Below are 22,783 nucleotides of genomic sequence, written 5' to 3' on the forward strand. Positions count from 1 at the left end.
AGAGAGAGAGCATAAGACAGGCAAGGTGCTCTGAGTCTCTCCTTGATTGAAAAAAAAAAAAAAAAAAACCTCTGCATTCATACGGCGGCGAGCCCACGCTCCCCCCCTGTCCCCCTTCACCCCTCCCCAGCACACACCACTCCTGGCGTCTGCGCCAAAAGAGCCTCCGTGTGTGGAGGGAGGGAGAGTGGGGTGTGTGTGTGTGTGTGTGTGTGTGTGGGGGGGGGGGGGCAGCCATGGGCAGCCACCCTTGTGGCTTGGAAAGCCTCGCTACACCAAATATGCTGGGAGCGTACACCAGAGGGCGAAGACCAGCGTCCAAACCCCCCACCCCCACCCCTCGCCAGCAGGCGGTGTGAGATTCCAGTCGGTTTGACACCCGCCCACATGGTCGGGTGGACGGCGACCCCCCCCCCCCCCCCCACAACGCACACACACACACACACATACACACACACACACACACACAGACATCCGCCCTCCACCCCACCTTAGCTGCTACTGCTGATGCTGCCCAGGGGGGCCCCAGCCTGGAGAGAAAGCCCACCGACCTTGAGCGGCTGCCGGGTGGGGCCCGGGGCGGTTGGGGGGGGGGTGCGGTTGGATGTGTACCAGCGGAGGGGGAGAGGAGGGCTGTGCGCCCGTGGATGTTCCGAAGGACACGCGCCAAAGGCCGGGGGGTGTAGGGCTGTCGCTGTACAAGGGGCACGGAGAGCAGAGCCATAATCAACTTACAAATTATAAATGACCTCATGAACTATTATGTCTTTATCTTATTCATTTGTAGCAGATTATGAATTGCTTTCTGATGAGTATTAATTTTGGAACAATGCTTTATAAATGATGAATTCACTTTTTATTAATGCTTCAAAATTACAATTCTAATGTGCGCACCTACAAACATATCTGAGCTAGAAAGTTACAAGAAAGAGTAAAACGTCCTCATCCAAGTCAATCATCGTGGGAATTTGTCCTCTGTAAATCGTTTAATCGTAACCACTTTTGACAGTTACTCAAAAGTGATATAGCTATGAGAGCTATGAGAGCGAGGTTATAGCTATTACTGTAAAAGAAAACACTCATCCTTCGACGCTGTTGCCGTCTGATATGGGGGACTGTGATCTCGGTTTCAACTGACAAGTCAGTTGGAGAGGCTACAGTCAAATCGTCTTTGTTGCTTAGGAAGGTTCTTAGCTGGTTGAAATATCCCGGAAGTATCTGAGTGGCAGCCATGATGGGAGCAGTTTGAATTCGCTAAACGCTTAGGAAAGGTGCTTCAATGCTTCATTTCTTATCTCCTTTGGTTTAGGACACATCCTTGTAAAGTAACATCCTTTAAGACAATAATTCTAAGAAGGAGATAATACCGTCCAAAAATGCCTTGCGGTAGCAACATTCATACCGTGCACTATTAAGCCGTGCACGAGAGGCATTCCCCTGAAAAGCACATATAGATCTAATCGTAGGTCAGAGGAGCGGAAACAAGCAAAGTCCTCTCCTAAATAAATCCCTTATAAACCTCGCCGCCCTTGGAAGACATGCGGGGGTGCCCCAAGGATCTCTTTGACATTCTGGCAGCAGCAGACAACAACATTTGTTTTTCATTGGTTATATAAAATAAATAGCTCCTTCTGCAGGCTTGTGTGTTAACGTGTCCTTGAATGGCCCAAAAATGCAGCGCTCTGAATTGAATGGCTGATTTTGATTGTCCTTTGAATGTTTAACGGTATTTCTTCCTTTGCCAAGCAATACTTGTGTCTGAAGTGCGCTATATATACTGTACATGCCTTAGAATACTAAATATAATGAACTAGAAAAACAAATTATCTTTTGCCCCCCCCCCCCCCATCCCTCCAATCCCTTTATCCCCTGGTCCAGGGTACCACCGTTGCGTTCCCATGGCAACAAGTCGGACCATATCTCACGGGCGGATGCTAATGCATGCCATGGGAACCAAGTCAGACTTCCTCTCCGCACATTGAAGCAACAGACACATGGTCCATTAGGGTTCATCAGTGATCACTGTGTTAGGTGTTATGATTGGATATGCACCACAGGGACCGTTCTGCCAGGTGAGCCATGATGTCGCTGATCATGATGCCATTGTGCAGTCGTAGCAATCAGGAGGAACGAAAGTGAATTCGAATTCAGTGGAGATTTGCTAGGCCCTGAACATGATTAATGATAATTATGATCATATTAACTATAACGACATTCATATTATTTATAAATAAATAAATTGTTTATTAATTTGATTAATCACCATTAGAGTGGCAGGATTAAAGTAAAAAAAAAATGAACGACAAACTGCAGTGGATGCAGATGGTGTTTCTGGCTCCTTCTCCCCGGCTCCTACACAAGGGGCGGAGATCCAAGGCGTATCTCCGCCCCTTTCAGTTTTTGGTTTCCGGCCACTCTGTGCCATCTCCTCGCAGAAGTACTGCTAGTAGAACTGCTGGAGCCAAGATTAGCCTAGCCCTGATCCAAACCCTGATCAGAGGGAGGTAATTAAAAGATAAGAAGATTATCGAATGTTACACTATATTACCATCACATTATATCTTTGTTAAATAAAACTCTGGTTATACCGGCACTGTGTAAGTTTTCCCATTAGCATCCTCTAGTGGCTTAAATTGTAACTACAGTTAACATCGCTAACATAACGACACTAACTGTCTACAGTAACTGTTCAAAAGTGGACTAGATTAAAACGATTTATAGAGGAAATATTCCCTGGATGACTGACTTGGATGGAGACGTTTTATTCCTCTTCACACTTCATAATAACTGGAACTTTGAAGCATTAATAAAGACGTAGTTAATAGTGAATTCATCATTTATAAAGCATTGTTCCAACATTCCTACCTTGAGAAAGCAATTCATAATATGTTATAAATTATAAATAAGATAAAGAAATAATAGTTCATAGGATCATTTATAACTTTTCAGCTCTTTTTTTACAATGTGTTAATGCTTTGTAAATATTTCATAATCCTTCAAATCATGATTAGTTCAGGTAGTTAGAAAGCAAGTATTTTGTGTGAGCTCATCTAAAATGAGGACTGTCTATTCCTTACTAGTTGTTACTACTCATAATTTGGTACTGCCTGACAGGGATGCATGTCATAATGCATTGTAAAGCCTAGAGCTCACACAAAAGTCTTCACTAATGCTTTCTAACTAAAGGGGAGCTGTGTAGGTTAATGGCATCTAGCGCTGATATTGCCTTGTTTCTTTCAACGATGATGGGGAAGCTACAGTCGCCTCTACTGGACTGTAAAGTGCCAGTATATACTTCCAAAAGGATATAATCACAAATGAGTAATTGTCTACGACAGAATCGAGTAGCAAATTGTCAAGTAATGAGGATCCTTGATATATTCATTAACGGCATGTAGTTATGTCAGTAAAACTATAGAATAATAGCATACAAGTAAAACAGCGGTGCTGAAAAACGTTAGAAGAGTTAGTCTGTTCTGGACTATTGTAGAAACATGGTAGTGCAAAATGGCAGGCTCCGTGGAAAAGGATATAGAAAGTGCTCCTTCTTAGCTAGCGAAACCACAACAATTATTATTTTCATGGGAATAAACACTTTGAATATGAATGTTATAGTCCATTTCGTATTCTACACTCACTAAATTCTACACACTGGCCCTTTCATCAATCTAGCCTTAACAGGTAGGCTAATTTAAAAAATGCTTTGTAACAACCATGCTAGCTTCAAGTATTTCGAGAGAACCATGAGTACCACTTAACAGGAAAAAATACACCTAAAAATAGGTCACAACTTTCCAGATTCTCTCTGCAAGAAGGACACATGGAACAAAGATATTTGTGTACAACTTCCACATGGGGCAACATTTATTTCCATTTCTGAAATAAATCCATTCATGTGAGACTGAGACTATAAAAAATAAAACACAGGAAAAACCACGTACGCACTTCATCCAAAATCAAAACCGCCCCAAAAATATTTTCTTTACAGCAAATAAGTTAAAAGCACAACTTGAAGCAAATATTTTAGGGTACAACGGCACTGAGGATAGATATGTGATTGTGGTGGAGAGATAGAGGATATGAGGTTCTTCTCAGTTTTTGGCTGTTTGTATGTGCAAAGGGTGATCATGTAAAAATAAGGATAGCATTGGTATAGCTTGAGTGAATCGTCACACTGCAACAACAACATATGCAACGAGATATGAACAACATGAACGGTTGCTTAAAATGACTACCATCCCTACGCATTGTGTTGCATAAAGGCGCAACATACTTAAGGTTGACTTAAGATCCAAGTTTGTCAGACTTTTTGAGATAATTCATATTAGTGTTAGTTAAATAAAGTTGTTTCTTTTTTCTAAATTTTATGTAAAGTGTCTTAGAATGATAACCTTTGCGTCCTATTCCAGACATAAGGAGAGTACTTATAGATTTGATAGGACTAAGTCATGATCACCTGAATGATGGAGGACAGTGAAGTCCGACATTTAATATCAAATATAGAATCAAATAAATTGAATTTTCCTGAATGCCATTAAAAAATGTGATCGCTATTATCTTTTTACTACTAAAACAGCTTAACCTGATAGGAGCCCCATATGAGCAGGTACCCAAAATATGTTTGGTCAGACGTGAATAATGCAAGCTGCCCCATTAGTAATGCCCCATTGCATCCACAACAACAACACAATGCAAGTTAGCTTTCATTCCGTATTGGCTAACTATGTGCAAATATTTAAGACAGCAACATTAAAAACACAATTCCGTTGTGCATCAGTTGAAGAGGGTGCATGTTCGACAAGCTCTCAAACCGTCACAGAGTACTGGGTGCTGGGGTGGGCGTCTCTCTTGCTGTTTTTTTTCTAAATACCCCCCAAAATGTAAAGGTCACGGTTGTTGTCTGTGGTGCAGTCTGCCATGCGAACACAGCCAGGGTGTATCAAAGCCCCTTTGATACAACTGTACAAAATAAACAAGAAAAACCCCAATGAATCAAACGGTCAAACATAATTAAACCCGGCACACCCACGGATGCACACACACTCACTCTCACACACACACACACACACACACACACACACACACACACACACACACACACACACACACACACACACAAACAACAAAAACACGTTCAAAATTTGCCAACACACAAGTCCATAAGGCAAAGTGCAGACAGTTTTTTTTTTTTTCTCTCTTTTTCTTTTTGTGAAACGGTAACCACGGAAATGGACTCGGAGCATCTCCTTGATGTCGTCATGCGAGGACGAGGAAGAGGCACAAGCGGACACTAAGCTGTTAAGTCCCAAGACACACACGGGTAACACAGGTAATCCACAAACCCAGTGAACATCATGCCTACTGAACACGCAACACAACCTCCACCTCTGGATGCTGACGGGACCATGGAAAATAGCAACATCTGGGAAAACGCGATAAAAAAATACTTTCATATAAACAGGGCGGACGGCATGGGGGAGGAGTCATCTTTAATAAATGCAAATCTTTACGGGGTTAGGGGATTATATATATGTTTTATAGTGTAATAGTGCTGTGTTCATATCCTTTAGAGGTGACTCGGCTGGCTCCTCTCTTCTAGAAGAGGGGCGGGGGAGTAAGGAATATACTGGATATTTATTTTAATACAATTGTGCCATAAAAATATAGTGTCGGACATGGAAAGAAAATACGAGTAGATCAGAGCAGCAGCAGAAGCAACACCAGAAGATATCGATAACACTTCCAAGCAGAGGGAGAGAGAGAGAGAGAGAGAGAGGGAGAGAGAGAGAGAGAGAGAGAGAGAGAGAGAGAGAGAGAGAGAGAGACAGAGGGAGAGAGAGAGAGAGAGAGGGAGAGAGAGACGGAGCGACAGAGAGAGAGAGGGAGAGAGACAGAGAGTCAGAGGGAGAGAGAGAGAGAGAGAAGAGAGAGAGAGGGAGAGAGAGAGAGGGAGAGAGAGAGAGAGAGGGAGAGAGACAGAGAGTCAGAGGGAGAGAGAGAGAGATCATGATTTGATGCAACAACATCCACAGAAAACGACGAAATTAAATGTAGGAAATACATTCACGTCACTGGAGCGAGCGTTGGGATCAGACTGCATGCTCTGATGTTAGTGATGGGGTGAGGGGGGATTCCTCTGTAGAAAACGTGTTTACGGAATACTTTACAACCGAATAAAAACAAAACAAAACAAAATGTAAAACGCCATGAAAACCAGTCTTAATCTCCTTCAGCTCCTTATACGTATATCTATATAGACATATACCTATTGGTAGTAAATCTTTTTTTGGTGGATGTACAGTCTTGTGCAAGTTCCTGTTTGGAGAAGCAGTGCTTGTTTTTTCCTTCATCATTGCATTGAAGAATCGTTTCTTGTATTATTACCAACGTTAACAGTCGTGCCATGGGAGTCTTGAGACGGACAGGGAGTTGAACCTGCAACTTCAGTTTGTATCTTTGTTGAGAGTGTGAGCACCCCCTCTGCGAGAGGTCTGCAGTGGTCCCACCTGGAGCTCATGCTGGGGGTTTGATGCAGGGCAGACACATTGCAGAGGTGGATGAGTGGATGAGTCTAATGCGGTGCGCCCCCGTCCGACCTTTGACCCTTAAAGCGTGCTGCTCAGAATCTCTGAGAGCTGCTCATTGCTCTGGTCGTCTGAGTCCTGGTCGCCGCCGCCGCCGCCTTCCGCTTCCGCCTCGTCCGGCCCCTCCCCTTCCCCTCCAGACTCCGCCTCCTCCAGCACCACCACCGACACGCCCGCGCCCCTTCCCATCACCTCCATTCTCCCCTGTTCCTCCTCCCGCTCCTCCCCCTGCTCCCCGTCCTCCTCCTCCTCCTCCTCCTCCTCCTCCGGCTCTCCGTCCCTCTCCTCCCTCCAGCGCTGGCTCTCGTGCCCGGGGGACGCCTCCTTGCAGGGCTCCACGAAGATGCGGCGCACGTGGGGCCGCTGGTCCCTGTGGCGGCCCCGCCGGCTCTCCAGTAGCAGGCAGGACGACTGGCTGACGAAGGGGGGCCCCTGAGGGGACGCCAGCTCCCCGGGGCCGGGGAGGTCCGGGTTCCTCTGCCGGGTGTACACGCCCTCCGACAGGGAGCCCGTGTAGCCCTCGCCGCCGCCGCCGTGGCCCCTGAGCCAGCGCTGGGGCCCGCTGAAGTATTGGCCCCTGTGGCTCCGGGAGAGCAGCTTGCGCTTGCTGGGGGGGTTGGCCAGGGCGCGGAGGGGCGTGGCGGGGGGCCGGGGGTCCGGGTCGCCGGGGGACAGGGAGAGGGTCTCCAGGGTCTTTGCGGCGGCGTCCACCGGGGAGGGGGAGAGGGGGAGAGAGAGGGGCATGTCTTTGGAGAATCTGGGGGAGAGGGGGAAGGAGGGTGAGATAGGGCAGGTTTTGGAGAGCGAGGGGGAGCGGCGCCGGGTGCAGGGGGAGAGGGCCAGGTCCTTGGAGAGGGAGGACGAGTGGGGGAGGAGGCAGGGGGAGAGAGGAGCGCCGAAGAACGGAGAGAGGGGGCCCACGCTGCCAGGCAGCGGGGGGAAAGGAAAGTCTTTGGGGGAGCAAACACTGTACCTACGAGGAGACAGACACTAGTTCATTAGAACACATCCTTCAGGGAAGACTCGGAAAAGGGAAACAAGAAGAAGCCATTTTGAAGGTCAATTGAGCACACAGTTTACTGCGGGTCCGTTCGGTCGCATTGAGTCCCCTCAACCAAAGGAGAAACCGTCGCATCTCGGGCTAATCAGGAACTCCAGTCAAAGTTCTTCCTATTCTCATGCTGAACCTTTGCCTTATTGTAAGACTTTCACAGTGCACAGCAACTATCATATACTGCATTCCACGATATACTGCACACTTTGCACAGATTGCTTGAGATATATATCTTTTTGATCACTCAGATCACTTCATTTCTTTTTTATTTTCAGAGCGGTCTGATTGGTTGAAAACTACAAATTTTGTGTTAACATTAAACAAATATTAACTGTATCTATCGGATTGAAACATATCGCATTAAATCGCACCGAATCGTTAGAACATTGACTCGAATCGCATCAAATCAATCCATATTAAAATGTTTTCGTCCCTGAATCGTATCGTAGCGTACGTATCGGATCGTCCAATAAAGGAGAGGTGCACATTAAATATGGAACCAAATACTATCTAAATTCAACTTTGGTTAATTGGCCGAGAAATGTTATTGTATGTCTTGCCCACTCATGAACAATACATAACTACCTCCCCCTCCCCCCCACTTACCCCTCCTCTCTCTCACTCTCTCACTCCTTCCCTCCCTCCAGCATGCCTCTCTCCCCCCAACTACTCCCTCCGGTTCCCAACTCTGTCCCTTCTTCCCCCTCCCTCCCCCCCCCCGCTCAACCCTCCTCTCCCTCACTCTATCTCTCCACCAACTCTTCATCCCTCCCTCCCCACTCTCTCCCTTCTTCAATCTTCTCTCTCTGTCCCCCCCCACCCACTCCCCTCACTCTCTTCCTCGCTCCAACACCAACATCAACATCCATTCTCAATCCCTCCCTCCCTCCTTCACGCTCTCTCCCTCTCCTCTCCCTCCTTCCCCCCCCCCTCCCTCCTCCCCCCTCCCCTCCCCAGTCTCCCCCATCCTCTCCCTCCTTCCCCCCCCATCCTCTCCCTCCTTGCCCCCCGGTCTACCTGATCTCATGGATCTGGAGCACGTCGGGGGCGCTGCCCCCCAGTGAGTGCAGGGCCTGGGTGGAGAGGTCCTGGGCCGAGGAGTACAGCAGGTCCATGTCCCGGGGGCTCAGGGCGTCACTGGAGTCGTAGTCGCTGTCGGTGGGCAGGAACACCTCCGAGGAGCCGTCGTCATCAGAGCCCAGCGCCGTGTCTGGGGCGGGACACACACACACACACACACAAACACAAACACACACACACACACACACACACACACACACACACACACACACACACACACACACACACACAGGCACAGAGACACACATACATACACACAGGCAAAGAGACGCATATAAAGGCAAACACATACAATCAAAGGTAGACATACACACATACACACACAGAGAAATACACACACACACACAAATAACACACACACACACACGCACGGATGCACACATACACGTGTACAAGCACACACACATACACAGTGGAAATATTTAAAATGGAAATATAGTATCAAAAACCTACATAGAAGCCAAATGTGAATGAGTTTAATATTTGGCTCAAGGTGCTTAAGGAATCTAATAGTCTGGCTCTGTATACGTACACATGTGCACATTCATGTCAATAAAGGTAACGAAACTACTGCCAGCAAGGTATTTTTTTTTTTTTTTGAAAAGCTACCATAAGTTATTTACTGCCACTACTGCTCTATAAATAAAAAGAACCAAAGAAAAATGTATACTGCTGTTTGCTCTTCTCATTCCTCCCTTTCCTCGTATCGTAATGCGCATATTTCAATACTAGCTGTTGCTTGTAGCTGGAGTGAGTATAACTTTCTTACTTGAGCACAGAAGCTAGCGATGGTTTTGCTCTCTTGTTTCAATAAATAACATAAAACAGACTACAAATCGGTTCAAACCATTTTCTGTACGAACATACTACAAATGACAAACCTGAACCTTAAACAAGACCAAGACATGCAAAAACATCCTACGAATGATCGTAAACGTTAACCCTGAACAATAACAGGAGCTAAGAAAAAAAACGGTGCAAGCTTCCTCTACGAACATTCTACGATTAACCAAATACCGGAGAATATATCGGAAAAAGATATCGGAGAGGGAGAAACCCACCGTTGGCGGCGGTGCGCCGGCGGAGTTCGGGCGAGGGCGACGGGGTGGGCAGGTAGTCCATGGTGGAGGAGGTGGAGTCCGTCTTGGGGTCCTGAGGGTCGCTCTCTGTCCGGGTGGCGCTCACCAGGCAGGTGATGGGCACGCCGCCGCGCGGGTGCTTGTAGCGGGCGTACTGCAGCGCATCCGTGATCCACCGCAGGTCCCGCCACATCTCGTCCAGTTGCTGTGGTTACCGCAACGACAACGGGGGGGGGCAAGAAAACGCAAATGTCAACGATGTTAAGTAAAGGATATAGTGTTAATTAAACGATGTAGAGGAAATTGTAGAATGTAGCAGACGATAAACAATGGGATTTTAAGTAAAGGATGCAACGTTAAGTGAACAATGCGACGCAAAGTTAACTATGCAATGTAAAGTAAAGGATGTGACGTAAACATATGTTTTTTTAAAGACAGCAATGTAACGTTAAGTAAACAATGTGAAGACTTTTGCACGTCATTGTGTATTGGGGTCAGGGGTTTCGACCTGACTCTCAGCCAAAAGGCACTGCGTTTGATCTCCAATGGCGGTACTGTACCTGTTGGCATCTTTGGATACATATTGGATTCAAATAACTGGCTTTGTCTAACAAGCAGGCAAGAAAAAATATTTTGTGTCACAATTCAAAACACAGAAATGCAACCAATTATTTCCGAAAGTATAAGCGATAACTGTTTTGTGTTTTAATTCGATAATGAACAACAAACCATTAACTATTTCTGTCAAAATGAGAAACACAAGACTTTTTCAGTTGGACGGAGAACTGGTTTCCTTTACAGATACAGTAAATTGTTATCTATTAATATGAAAAACCTGGCCGGGAGAAAAGCCTCAGGAGCAACAATATGCAAACTCACAGACTATTAAAGTGTTTTATGCTACTCCACAGAAGTCATTAACTTGAGTCCTTCCAGGAGCCGTCCACTGTTTAGTGCATTGTTTACTCATTAAAACCGGCGCCCAGTTATGACTCTAAAACTTAAACAAACCATTCGAGCAGAACAGAACTTATTTTACTTCCCTATATTATTCTGCAGAAAAGAAAGTGTACCATTAAAACTTATCCATCAGGGGAGGACTAAATCGTTATTTTTTTGTTAATCAACTAATCATTATAATAAAGATATATATGCTTTTTTAGAGTTTTTAAAGGCGTTCTCTGTTCCACATCAGTTCTGGTCTTTCTGCTTGTCAAGCAAAGTAAGCCATTTCAGACTTTTTAAGCCCCTTTCCTGACAGCTATGCCATTATGGACTAAATAATGAATGGATGTAGCCTTAATAAATATATATGCATCTGGATTCCCCCAAAGGTGGCGGCTACCAAATGGCATTTCTATTGGAACAAAGTGTGATGGCCAGGCAGACTATATTTAAAGAGCATACATCACCAGAGACCCTTCAGGGAAACGAATCTCCGCTCAGTAAAGAACTAAATGTCAAGGGACTAACAGAAGGCTGGGGATTGATCTTAATAACCTGATCCAACACCTGACTCACTCTTATATAAACCGCTATCAAGTCATTATCTGAATCATTTCCTTCCACCGCGGGTTCAGAGAGCACTCTGTGAGGCCGGCGCCAGGGGAGAGATTGAAAGGAGGTCTAGCATGAATAATACATGGGGCCAGGCAGACGTTGACCACACCTTCCTTAACCTCGTTGGGCTGTCACAGAGCGGGCGTTTCAGATGAATCCGTGGGGATGAGTGGAGGTTTTTATTCTGAACCATAGTGAACCTGAATGAGGCAGACTTGGAGGGGGAGGCTTTTATAATAGTCTTGGTGGGAGAGTGTGTTACGTCAATTAGTGTGTATTAGTAAGAGCAACTAGAGAAGAAGAAATTACCCCTTTGTGTAACCGCAGCACTATTGCAAGGTATTAAGGAATATGGATGCAAAAGTAGTGTAATCAAGGGTGTGTTATTAAAATGGAATACACAAAAAGTAACGTATTCCAAAAAAAGACCCAGTTATGCTAATGAATAACATTGAAAGCCATGCTCTCACTGTGCCTTTCTCAAGGTAAGATGAATACTTTGCAGCCTATCGCTGAACAGAGACTACATCCAAAAAAAGGAGAGGATTCTTCACTTTGTTTTACTCTCTCTCTGGCATGTGTGTTTGTGTGTGTGCTTTTGCATGTGTGTGTGTGTGTGTGTGTGTGTGTGTGTGTGTGTGTGTGTGTTGGAGGTGGAGGGTGTGTGTGTGTGTGTGTGTGTGTTTGTGTGTGTGTGTGTATCAGTGAGTGCATGTCTTTGAAGAGAATGAAGCATGACAAAATGTTAAGGAGCTATTAGATGTCTGTCTGGAGGAGCCAAGAGAAAGAGAGAGAAAGCCTACTGCCAGACACACACACACACACACGCGCACACACACACGCGCGCGCGCGCACACACACACACACACACTAAAGCAGGGAGATGACTTGGCTGGAAGGAATGCCGGGGCTCTGATGGCAGACACAGAGAGAGAGAGAGAGAGAGAGAGAGAGAGAGAGAGAGAGAGAGAGAGAGAGAGAGAGAGAGAGAGAGAGAGAGTGCGAGAGGGGGGAGGGAGAGGGAGAAAGAGAAAGCGAGAGACAGAGGGCGGGGAGAGAACGAGGGACAGAGATAGAAAGAGAGGGGCGAAGGGGGGCAAGAGAGAGACAACGACAGAGAGAAAGATAGAGACCGGGTGAGAGGGATAGGGAAAGAGAAAGACAAAGAGAGAGAGAGAAATACAAAGAGAGAGAGAGAGAGAAAGAGAGAGAAAGATAGACAGGGAGAGAGAGGGAGAGTGAGAGAGGGGGACAGAGAGGGGGACAGAGAAAGGGAGGGGGGGAGAAGGAGAGACGGGAGGGAAAAAGTGGGAGAGAGAGAACCACACAGGAAAGAAAGGGAGTTTCCGGCAGAGGGAATAACTCAAATCCAACCAATGTCCCTTTTGGCCAAAAGAGAGAATTTCTTCTCCTCACAATTTATGAATTCATACTTCAGGCCTGATTTATTCTAGTCTTGTTTAACTAATACCACGCTACTGCAGCTCATCCCCCAAGAGTGCGTGTCACATAAATCAACGTTCAATGACAAAAGGTTACATATATCTATTAAAAAAATTGCTTTTCAACACATCCTCACCCAGGTCTGTGTCATCTATTTTACAAAATAGATGGAAAATACAAAAATACGTTTAGCAGAAATTCCATCCACAGCTACTTACAGTAAATCCAAAACATGTCATTAAGCAGACTTAGGGGGGAGGTATCTTGCTCATGGATACGTTGGACTGTAAATACATGTCTTGAACCTAGAACCTACTGGCTGGGAGTAAAACACTACGTCAACAATGAGCAGCGTCATCCCACATAAAAGTTTATATATAGGTTATGATCCTCTATAGAACATTTTCACAGAGGTGTCTAGGTAAAACCAAAGGTATATCTCATAACAATAGTCATAACAAGCTAGTAGACTGAACTGGTCTACCTTCCATCCCTGGTACGTGAAGGTAGCAGACGTATAATTAGTGTATGTTTATTGGCAGCATGTCAACAGACAGAGTGATTCGTCCAATCGTCAAGTGGCTACGTCAAATGGCTGAATCGCGATTAATTTGGTCAATATTCAAATCACGATCATTCAAACGATTATTTTTGAGTTTGAAAACTTGATGCATTTATTGAGCATTTCTCTCCAAAGAAACACTTTGTACCTGAGAACTTTGAAAATTCCCCTTAAAAAAATACACAAAATGTTCGAATCCAAAATAATGTATCAAACTGTTCTATTTCTATAAAAATTTAAGAAAAAAATAAAAATAAAAAAAATAAATAAAAAGATTAAAATAAAAATGTTGTTTCAACTTTATTATATTAGTTTTGAGATCGCAATAAAATTTTGATTATTCCGAAAGCCCTAGTGTGTAGTAAAGGCAAGGTTTCCATTGAAAACTAGGGCAGGGTGAAAGACATCGCCACCACCAACCCCACCACCACCTCCACCACCACCTCCACCACCCCTACCACCACCCCTACCACCACCAACCCTACCACTGCAGTGAGCCGATTGCGTTTGAGGACACGCACTCCTACCCTTCTGACGGGAAGCTTGCGCACGGCTGATTCGTTTACACGGGGCGATGGCTTTTGAGAATGCTCGGTGTACCGTCCAACTGCCAGCCTCACACGTCACATGACTGACGTCAGGGAATTTCCTATTGCGTTTAGTCCGAATTTTAAAGGGGTTTCGCAGCACAGTGACTCAAGACAAAGTGATTCACTGATTTGAAAGCAAAACAAGGACTGCCCAGCCCGTCGGTGTTGCAAGCCCCTGTGCGTATGTGTGTGATGCTCTGTGTGTAGTGATGTGTGTGTGCCTATGTGCCTGATTCTCTGTGTGAAATGATGTGTGCGTGTGTGTCTGTGATGCATTGTTGGTAATAATGTGTGTGTCTGTGTGTGTCTGTGTATGATGTTCTGTTGGTAATGATGAGTGTGTGTGTGTGTATCGCTGTTTGTGTAATGTTGTGTGCGTGTGTAAGTAATGATGCGAGTGTGCGTGTGTCTGTGCAGGCATGCCTGCGTGTGTGTAATGAAGTGTGTGTGTGTGTGTGTGTGTTGTAGTGTGGGTCATTATCTAATAGGTGACGAGGGAACCGCATAACTTTAGGAGACAGGGCCAGTTGAGCTCTCTCTCTCTCTCTCTCTCTCTCTCTCTCTCTCTCTCTCTCTCTCTCTCTCTCTCTCTCTCTCTCTCTCTCTCTCTCTCTCTCCACCAGAGGAAGAGGTGAGTAGCATCTGAACTTGTGCATTCATAAAGAGAAGGGACATCATCCTACTGTTCCTTCCCTACCATGTAGGCCACAGTTACGTACGTGTGTGTGTGTGTGTGTGTGTGTGTGTGTGTGTGTGTGTGTGTGTGTGTGTGTGTGTGTGTGTGTGTGTGTGTGTGTGTGTGTGTGTGTGTGTGTGTGTGGATGCGAGCCAGAGTGGTAGACTATAGGGTGGTGGATTTGACACGTGATGTTGCATGGAAGGAATGCGTAGCAATTGAATGTGTGTCTCGTTGTGCGCTGTTGCGTGTGCTGTATCTATCCATACTGGATGTGGTTTGGTTTCATATATGTTTGCTGCGCATCTGGGTGTGTGTGTGTCTGGCTAGCGTTTTCGAAACATAGCCTCTACATAGATATATTATTAGTTACTGTTGCAAAAATACTCATCTATTTAGGTTCAGAATAGGAATATTGTTCTCATCGTTTGTTTTGATTTATTGCTATAGAATACCACCATAAATAAAATAAATAATAAAAAATAAACGTCAATACAAATATTAATGGCAGCGCATTCACAATAGATATTAAAGGTAATGGTAGAAATATTGCAATTAAAGTATCATGCCATGGTTTCAATAACATGGTTTGTTTTTATAATTATCAAAAAGTGAAAAACTCTTGTTCATTTGGTTTATTTAATTATCTCCCAAAAACTCTAAACTAGTGGTCAATAATATAAACCGGTATATCAAACCATTAAACAAAGCAAACCACAATATAATCCCTTTTTTATCAGCAATACATTTGGATTATCTTTGTGTCCGGGGCCTCAGAGCCTATAATATCCAATATGTGAGGCTAAATATGAATAATGACGTATCAGGTTCCATTAACAAAAACGCCCTTAGCTAGCTCGACACTCTTTATCTTTATTGCTTGAAATATGACAATAATCGCGTTCCAAATCTCTCTCCTAGTGGATCAGTTGAGCACGCAGCTGATTCATGCCAGATTGGACATTTGCCGACACATTTTGAGCTCCATCAGTCATATTGTCTACCGCTGGCGTCTGGGCTACAGAGTCACAGTATATTTTCCCCTGCTAACACGTGGCGAGTCTAAACACACTGTGCCATTAAGACAGCATCACGTCAGGGTCCTGTTAACTAGGACAACACACACACGCAGAGATAGACAACCACACGCATGAGACACACAGACGTGTGCACGTACACGCACGCGCGCATAAGAGAAGCACAGACACATACACACACGACCACACGAGTACACACACATGTAAAGCAGGAAGACACACACGCACAATCACCCATTCAAGCACACACACAAGGACCTCCAAGATATCCAAGACAGACTGTAAACTAACACGCATACACACACATGTGTGTGCACTAACACATGCACACATAACCCATGCAAATGCAATCCACATACACTGATCCGTGTGTTTGTATGCATGCATGTATGTGTGCCTGTGTGGGTGTTGTGTATGCGTGCTTGCGTGTGTGTGTATGTGTATGTGTGTGTGTGTGTATGTGTATGTGTTTGTGTATGTGTGTGTGTGCGTGTATGTGCGTGTGTGTGTGTATGTGCATTTTGTGTGCTTGCATGTGTTTGTATGCGTGCGTGTATGCGTGCGTGTTGTCTGTTGCGTGTGCGCGCGTGTGTGCGTATGGCACTGAGCGGCTACTAAACCTCTGTACCTTGACAGACGGGGTCTGCGCTCCGCGCTGCCCTCCCATTTAACAGTTCACTCGCTCTAATAAGAGACACATTGCAGAGCTCAGCGCAGCAGACATGCAGACGGACACACAGCCAATCCGTGCGCGTACGCACACACACACCCTCATGATTATTATTATTTTTTCCCCTGCCCTTCGAAGGAGCAATTTGTGGTTGGGTTGGAGGGGGGGGGGGGGGGGGGGGCAGGGGCGGGGGCAGGACAGGCCACTTTTTTCCATCCTCTAAAATCACAAGCAGAGTTGGACTCTTGAACACACACACACACACACACACACACACACACACACACACACACACACACACACACACACACACACACACACACACACACACACACACACACACACACACACACACAGTAACACATGAAACACACACACGCCCACACTGACAGAAAGACAGACACACTCTCACCACACCTATTTGAGTGCGAGCCTCGGAGAGCAGTCTTGTGGCTTTGTGGTTGGTCTCCATTAACAGCGGTGGCTAGCACCGTGCTAGTGCACTGGGCTAGCAGTAGGCTAGCAGTAGGCTGAAACAGCAGATGGCTTTGCTTTCATGCCTTTAACTTCTGACACGAGGGTAAGTTATAGGCTTCTTTAGCGCTACGAAAACAAGCTATTTAAGAGCTAATACTGCACGCAGTGAAGACTTTATGGAAACAATAAACTTCTAAAGGTGAATTACCGACTTTGGTAGTTTGAACTGTTTTTGTTTTGTTTAAAAAAATTATTATTATGGACTTAGAAATTGAACATACAATGAAAAGATATTGAAAAAATAGTTTAGTCAAAGCATTGACTTTGAAGACAACTTAACGATGAGTCATGCATTGTTTTGTACTAATTAAAAAGTATTAAAACTGTGCGGTGCAACTTCAAAGCGGCATGCAATGACGTTATGCTAGATTCGAGTTTAATATGTCTCCCACGAATATGTAATATGTTATGCGGATTGGATTGAAAACCTTTCTACTGCTAACCGATTACTATGGGCAAAGAGTTGTTCCTTCAGCTTGACAATCTAAAGCAATCTCTGAATCCATTGGCTATTATCTGATGACGATTTACCCCTTGGGATATTGTTCAAATGTTTCAGGGGAAGAGGACATTTCAGCTCTATGTACTGATATCAAAGCTAATAAATGGCTAAACGGTTTTCAGACTGTAGTCGATGGTCTCCGAGCTTGTTACTCCCCACATGGACTGTTTGCCCTGATGCAACCAAAACCCGCTCAAACGTGATTGGTCAATACTTCTAGTGCGACAAATGTAAACCAGATCCCTTCCGCCACCAAAAACATGTCCCCCTGCCTACATGTTCTGCATTAATATCAGAATCAGATTATGGAGTTTCCATCTAAAGAAACTGTTAGTTGGAGATGCTTTCTCAGGTCTCTGAAATTCTAGTGTCTAGAATAGGGAATCTTCGCTTGAGGATGCCTAGAGGTACGGTATATTGTGGACATTGGGGAATCAAACCCAGAACATTTGGCGAGAAGTCAAACAACCCTGTGGTTTTACCCGGGACCCCATTTATTTATTTGAAATCAAACCACCATCATAAATAAGCAATATATCATGCTTAAAAGATGTTGAAAAATTATTCAAATGCTCTTTCGAAAAGTGTTTAGTTTATCGCAACCAACTGAAAATAAAGCGTTTGATTTCTCCAGTGGCATTCATATTATTCTCGTGTCTTGCTGTTGAAAACCATGCAAAACACAAGGCCCATTCCCTGCTCGACCATCAGCGATCAAAGCTTTCCGCGTGTCTTTGCGTACACGTAGATCATTGACTGGCAAAAGGGGGCGGCACTCTACCTGAGGAGGGGTGTGGCCTTACGTCAGCTTTCTGCTGCCCCCCCAGCTGCATGTCAGGTGACCCCAGGTAGGGCGCCGACTCAGAGGTTGGGATAGACTGCACTACCCAGAACGCACCTGTATGTAGTCCAGGATGAGCTGGTGCCTCTGTTTGGCTCCGGACACCTCCACGTCGGTAATGGCCTCCCGCAATGCCTGCTGGGTAATGAGGGCGTCCAGGTCCAGCACGGAGGATAAGCGACAGTACAGGCTGATGAATTTCTCCTTGTAGGCCCAGAAGTGGACTAGGGGGTGAGAGTGAGAGAGAGAGAGAGAGAGAGAGAGAGAGAGAGAGAGAGAGAGAGAGAGAGAGAGAGAGAGAGAGAGAGAGAGAATAAGAGAGAGAGAGAGAATAAGAGAGAGAGAGAATAAGAGAGAGAGAATGAGAAAGAATGAATTTCATTGGTTAACAGGAGTATCGCATCCAACAAGAAACCACAATCCACCACATTGGATTATTCCCTCCCTGACACATGTAGGTATGCAGTTTTAGTATGCAGTTATTAATAGAGTGATCCATGTCCATGCTGTTCCATCCACGCAGCAGACCAGACCTGCGGTTAACGAGTGATCACAGCCAGCACAGAGAGGGTAGGGACTTGGAAACACGCATGGATATCAATAACCAACCACCATGATTTGGCTGTCAAAATACTAATTAATCTTCATCACATCATCCAAAGAGCCGTAATGTTGTGAGAAAGTCAGACACAAAGAGGAACAAAAAAAGTAGACGTTGGGGAAACTATTTGCCTCTTCAAACGGCTCAGCGCAGAGTGGAGTCGAGAGCCAGCAGGGTCTCAAGTTGTGAGAATAGTTTTGGATTCAGCATTTGTGTCAATCACCCACCCCCACCCCCCAGGTCGCTAGGCTCCAACATGGGCACAATTGATCTTCAACTTCTCTGAGAAACTAAAGCCCTCTGCTATTCTACAGAAAGTCTGGTAACAGTTCACAATAAGGGTACACTAACTTCACCTAACCCTAACTATTAAGTTACAAATGCAGTAAGAAGCATTCAAATATAGTGTTAGCCCAAGGAGTAGGGTTACGGTTGGGGTTTTGTGTGTGGAGTTCGTTAGGGTTTGGGTTAAGGTTGGGGTTAGGGTTAGGGATAGCGGGTTAGGGTCGACCCCAACACCCAATAATGTGTCAATGAGGTCAGGGGGTCAACATGAACCCTTAGTTAACATGAACATCATTAACTTACTTAACTTGAGCTCTATTTGTAAACATAAACAACATTACTAAATTATACTAGACCAGGGGTGCCCAACCAGTCGATCGCGGTCTACCAGTAGATCGCCGACAGATCCCAAGTCGATCGCGAGGGGTGAAGAAAAAAAAAAAAAAAAGTTTTTTTTTTTTTTTTTTAATGAAATTAAATTTGCGCGGGACATATACGCGCGGTAGCGCATGTGCTGTTAATTACACACTCCTAAACGTTGGCATGGCTGAGGGGAAACAAGCTAAGACCTACCATTTTCACCCTGAGTGGGAGGAAGATTATTGATTATCGTTGAGAAGGTGCCGTGCGCAGACGGAATGAAACCCCCACTGAAGTCCGTAGGTTCACGATACAACCCACCCCCCCCCCCCCCGTCAACAATTGTTCTCTACCCCCCCCCCCCCGTCAACAATTGTTCTCTACCCCCCCCCCCCCCCTCCCCCCCCCCCCCCCCCCCCCCCCCCTGGCTTGAAGGTAGGTTTGCTGGTAGATCTCGGGAGGTTGGCTACTTGAAAAGTAGATCTTGGGTCAAAAAAGGTTGGGCACCCCTGTACTAGACCAATAGTTAACTGTTATTTAACTGTTGGTTAAAGTTGCATCTTGTACAATTGAGCTCCTCCCAGTTGGGAAGGGGGACTTTCAGCATCCAAAGAATTCAATAACAGTGTTCCGTCCGCTCTGACTGGCTGTGAACTGTACGCTTGTTTTTAAGAAGGAGAGAGATACGGTCTGGCCAGCATTTGTTTTTTTGCATAATAGATCAGTAATAGGATGTGAATTTATGATTAATGAAATCACTATTGATCAGCATTGACTACAGATACGTCCATGTTATTTTATGTTTGAGCTCGTTGAAACGATACACCTTTGCCACTTGGAGGCTTACTCCTGCATTAACTGATGTAAATGACTGTTTACTTCATGAGCCCATTTTGTAAAGCCTCCCTCTCTCTCTCTCTCTCTCTCTCTCTCTCTCTCTCTCTCTCCCTCTCTCTCTCTCTCTCTCTCCCTCTCTCCCTCTCTCTCTCTCTCTCTCTCTCTCTCTATCTCCCTCTCTCTCTCTTTCTCTCTCTAAGAAAGAGGAGAGGAGTTGTGCTGTGTTTGTGTTTAGAGCAGGTCACATCCCAGGTAGGACCATCTCTTCTGCCTCCGCAACAGATGCTGTTCATGAGGACTTGTGTGCAGAGTGGGATAGAGAAGCTCCGGTCATACGTTATGCATTTAGCGAACAAATTAATCTATTTAATTCACAAAAAAACTAAAGTATGAATATGCATACAAGACAATGTTTGTTAATGATTCACAGAAGGATAGGACTGTAGTAACAATTCATCAGTTTGGATATTTCTATTCATATACATACTTTTAATTATTGTGGGCATATTTTAAAATACTATTTAAATCATTATATCCATCTATCATATATATATATATATATATATATATAAAAAAAATATATATATATTTATATATATTTTCTCTTTTAATTAATATTATTTCAAAATCAGACATGAGGAGAAAGTTGTAGCGAGCAGAGAGAAGCCACAGCAGTCTCCAGTCTGTCTGCTGTGTAAAGCAGGGGGAGATATGGACGAAGCTGTTGATTCGCCCACAGAATCCCCAGGAAACCCACAGGGTCCACCAGCCTGGTGGGCAAGACCCAGGGGGTACAGGGGGAGGGGGGCATGCGGTAAAGTCCAAAAGGGAGAGTATTGTGAGCATGGACGTTAATGAGACATTAATGTGCTGTGTGTGAATGTGTGTATGTGTGCGTACATACGCCCACATTTTGTGTGTCAAGCAAAGGTACGCATCTCTTTATGCTTGCCGACCTGTATATGTGTTACGACTGTGTCGCTGTGTGTGTGTGTGTTCGCCTTTGCGTGACTGCGTGCAAGCCTGCTTGTGTTTTTTGTGTGCACGACTGTTTACATGTGCAAAGTGAGTACTTGCGCACGGGCATGTGTGTTTGTGTATGTGCGTGTGTGTGTGTGTCCGTCCCGCTGGAGACTACAGACTGATTTAGTGTGTCTCCCGCTAGACTGCGGGGGGAACAGATAGGAATCTGTGGATTCTCCACTCCGCTACCGTCACTGAGCTAACACAGTGCAGCCTGTGCACCTACACTGGCGACCATTGTAGGAGCACACCTACTCCCCCCCCCCCCCCCCCCACAGACACAACCCCACCTCTCTCTCTCACACACACGCACACACACACACACACACACACAAGCGGGTGCGGACACACACACGAACATGTGCGCATGACAACACACAAACACACATGCAGACACAAACACATACGTGCAGACAAACCCACACACAAATATGCATGCCGACACACACACACACACACACACACACACACACACACACACACACACACACACACACAGCACACACACACACACACACACACACACACACACACACACACACACACACACACACACACACACAGGCATTAATCCTCCACCTCTCTCTAAAAATGTATCCTGCAGAGTGCCAGTCCTAAATTTGTGTATTTGTATATCATTTGTACACATTAGTTCGTTTTTTAAAGCATACAAATGGAGCCTGAGTGAAGGGGTTGGTTTCTATTACTAATCTGCTCTCACGCTCTGGGTGTTTAAAGTGGTGCCATAGAACTAGTCCCCGTTTAAGGAGCTGCTCAGAGAGAGAGAGAGGGGAGTACTGGGAGAGGGACTGAGATGGATGGCGAGCCAAGATAGAGGCCCAAAGCACCTTGACAGAGATACAGAAAGATATACAGCAAGAAAAAATGCCTTACAGACAACCCCGAGACATGGAGCGAGGTAAATACCAAAACCTTGCCAGATAAAGAGTTGGAAAAAAGGCTGGGACAGACAGCAAGGAAAATGGATAAAAAGGTCTCGCTACAAATAGTGAGGCAGGATGGAGAGAAAGAGAGAGGAAGGGAGAGGAAGAGCAAGAGAGCACGACGGGGACAGAGACACTAAGATAACGGATAAGAGAAACCCAGATCCAATCCTATCCTCCGGCGAGAGACGAGAGGAAAAAGACCTCACACCATGAATTCCCTCACACCACACACACCACGGGGGTCCAGCCGCCCGCCCCCTGCAGCAGCGGAACAAGCACGGCTCGGCCAGAAACCAGCACGCCCCTTCAGGTCGGGCCCCGTCCCGCTCCCAGGGTGAGCTGGGGGGGTCACGCATCGATCGCTCCGGTCAAAGGGTCCACCATGGACGCCGATAAAAACTACCCAGAGTTACTTATTGAAGCAGCTGCTGGGTGCCCCGTTGCTGATGCCTTCTACGTGCATGTTGCAAGGAGCTCAGTGTTCAGAAGGACCCTGTGTGTGTAGCGCTGTGCAT

The 22,783-nt window shown here is 45.5% G+C and overlaps 1 protein-coding gene across 1 annotated transcript; it reads right to left on the bottom strand.

The window, feature by feature from the left end:
* Positions 1-491: 491 nt before the first annotated feature.
* On the bottom strand, positions 492-19,074 carry LOC130371821 (ankyrin repeat and fibronectin type-III domain-containing protein 1-like). The gene is made up of 6 exons (XM_056577687.1): positions 19,044-19,074; positions 18,273-18,439; positions 9,780-10,002; positions 8,656-8,848; positions 6,887-7,341; positions 492-694 (listed from the first exon to the last, which is right to left on the bottom strand). Exons 1-6 carry the CDS (start codon positions 19,072-19,074, stop codon positions 492-494), a joined length of 1,272 nt encoding a protein of 423 aa, XP_056433662.1.
* Between the last annotated feature and the right edge of the window lie 3,709 nt (positions 19,075-22,783).

Source organism: Gadus chalcogrammus, chromosome 18 (assembly GCF_026213295.1).
Source record: "Gadus chalcogrammus isolate NIFS_2021 chromosome 18, NIFS_Gcha_1.0, whole genome shotgun sequence".
Classification (NCBI taxonomy): domain Eukaryota; kingdom Metazoa; phylum Chordata; class Actinopteri; order Gadiformes; family Gadidae; genus Gadus; species Gadus chalcogrammus.

Bases quoted from the DNA above. Each gene is read 5' to 3' on its own strand.
- LOC130371821 (XM_056577687.1), bottom strand. From the start codon at position 19,074: ATGTTGGAGCCTAGCGACCTGGGGGGTGGGG. The intron at 18,440-19,043 runs GTGGGTGATTGA...CTCACCCCCTAG, and splicing joins TAGCGACCTGGGGGGTGGGG to TCCACTTCTGGGCCTACAAG. The intron at 8,849-9,779 runs GTGGGTTTCTCC...GTCCCGCCCCAG, and splicing joins CCGGCGCACCGCCGCCAACG to ACACGGCGCTGGGCTCTGAT.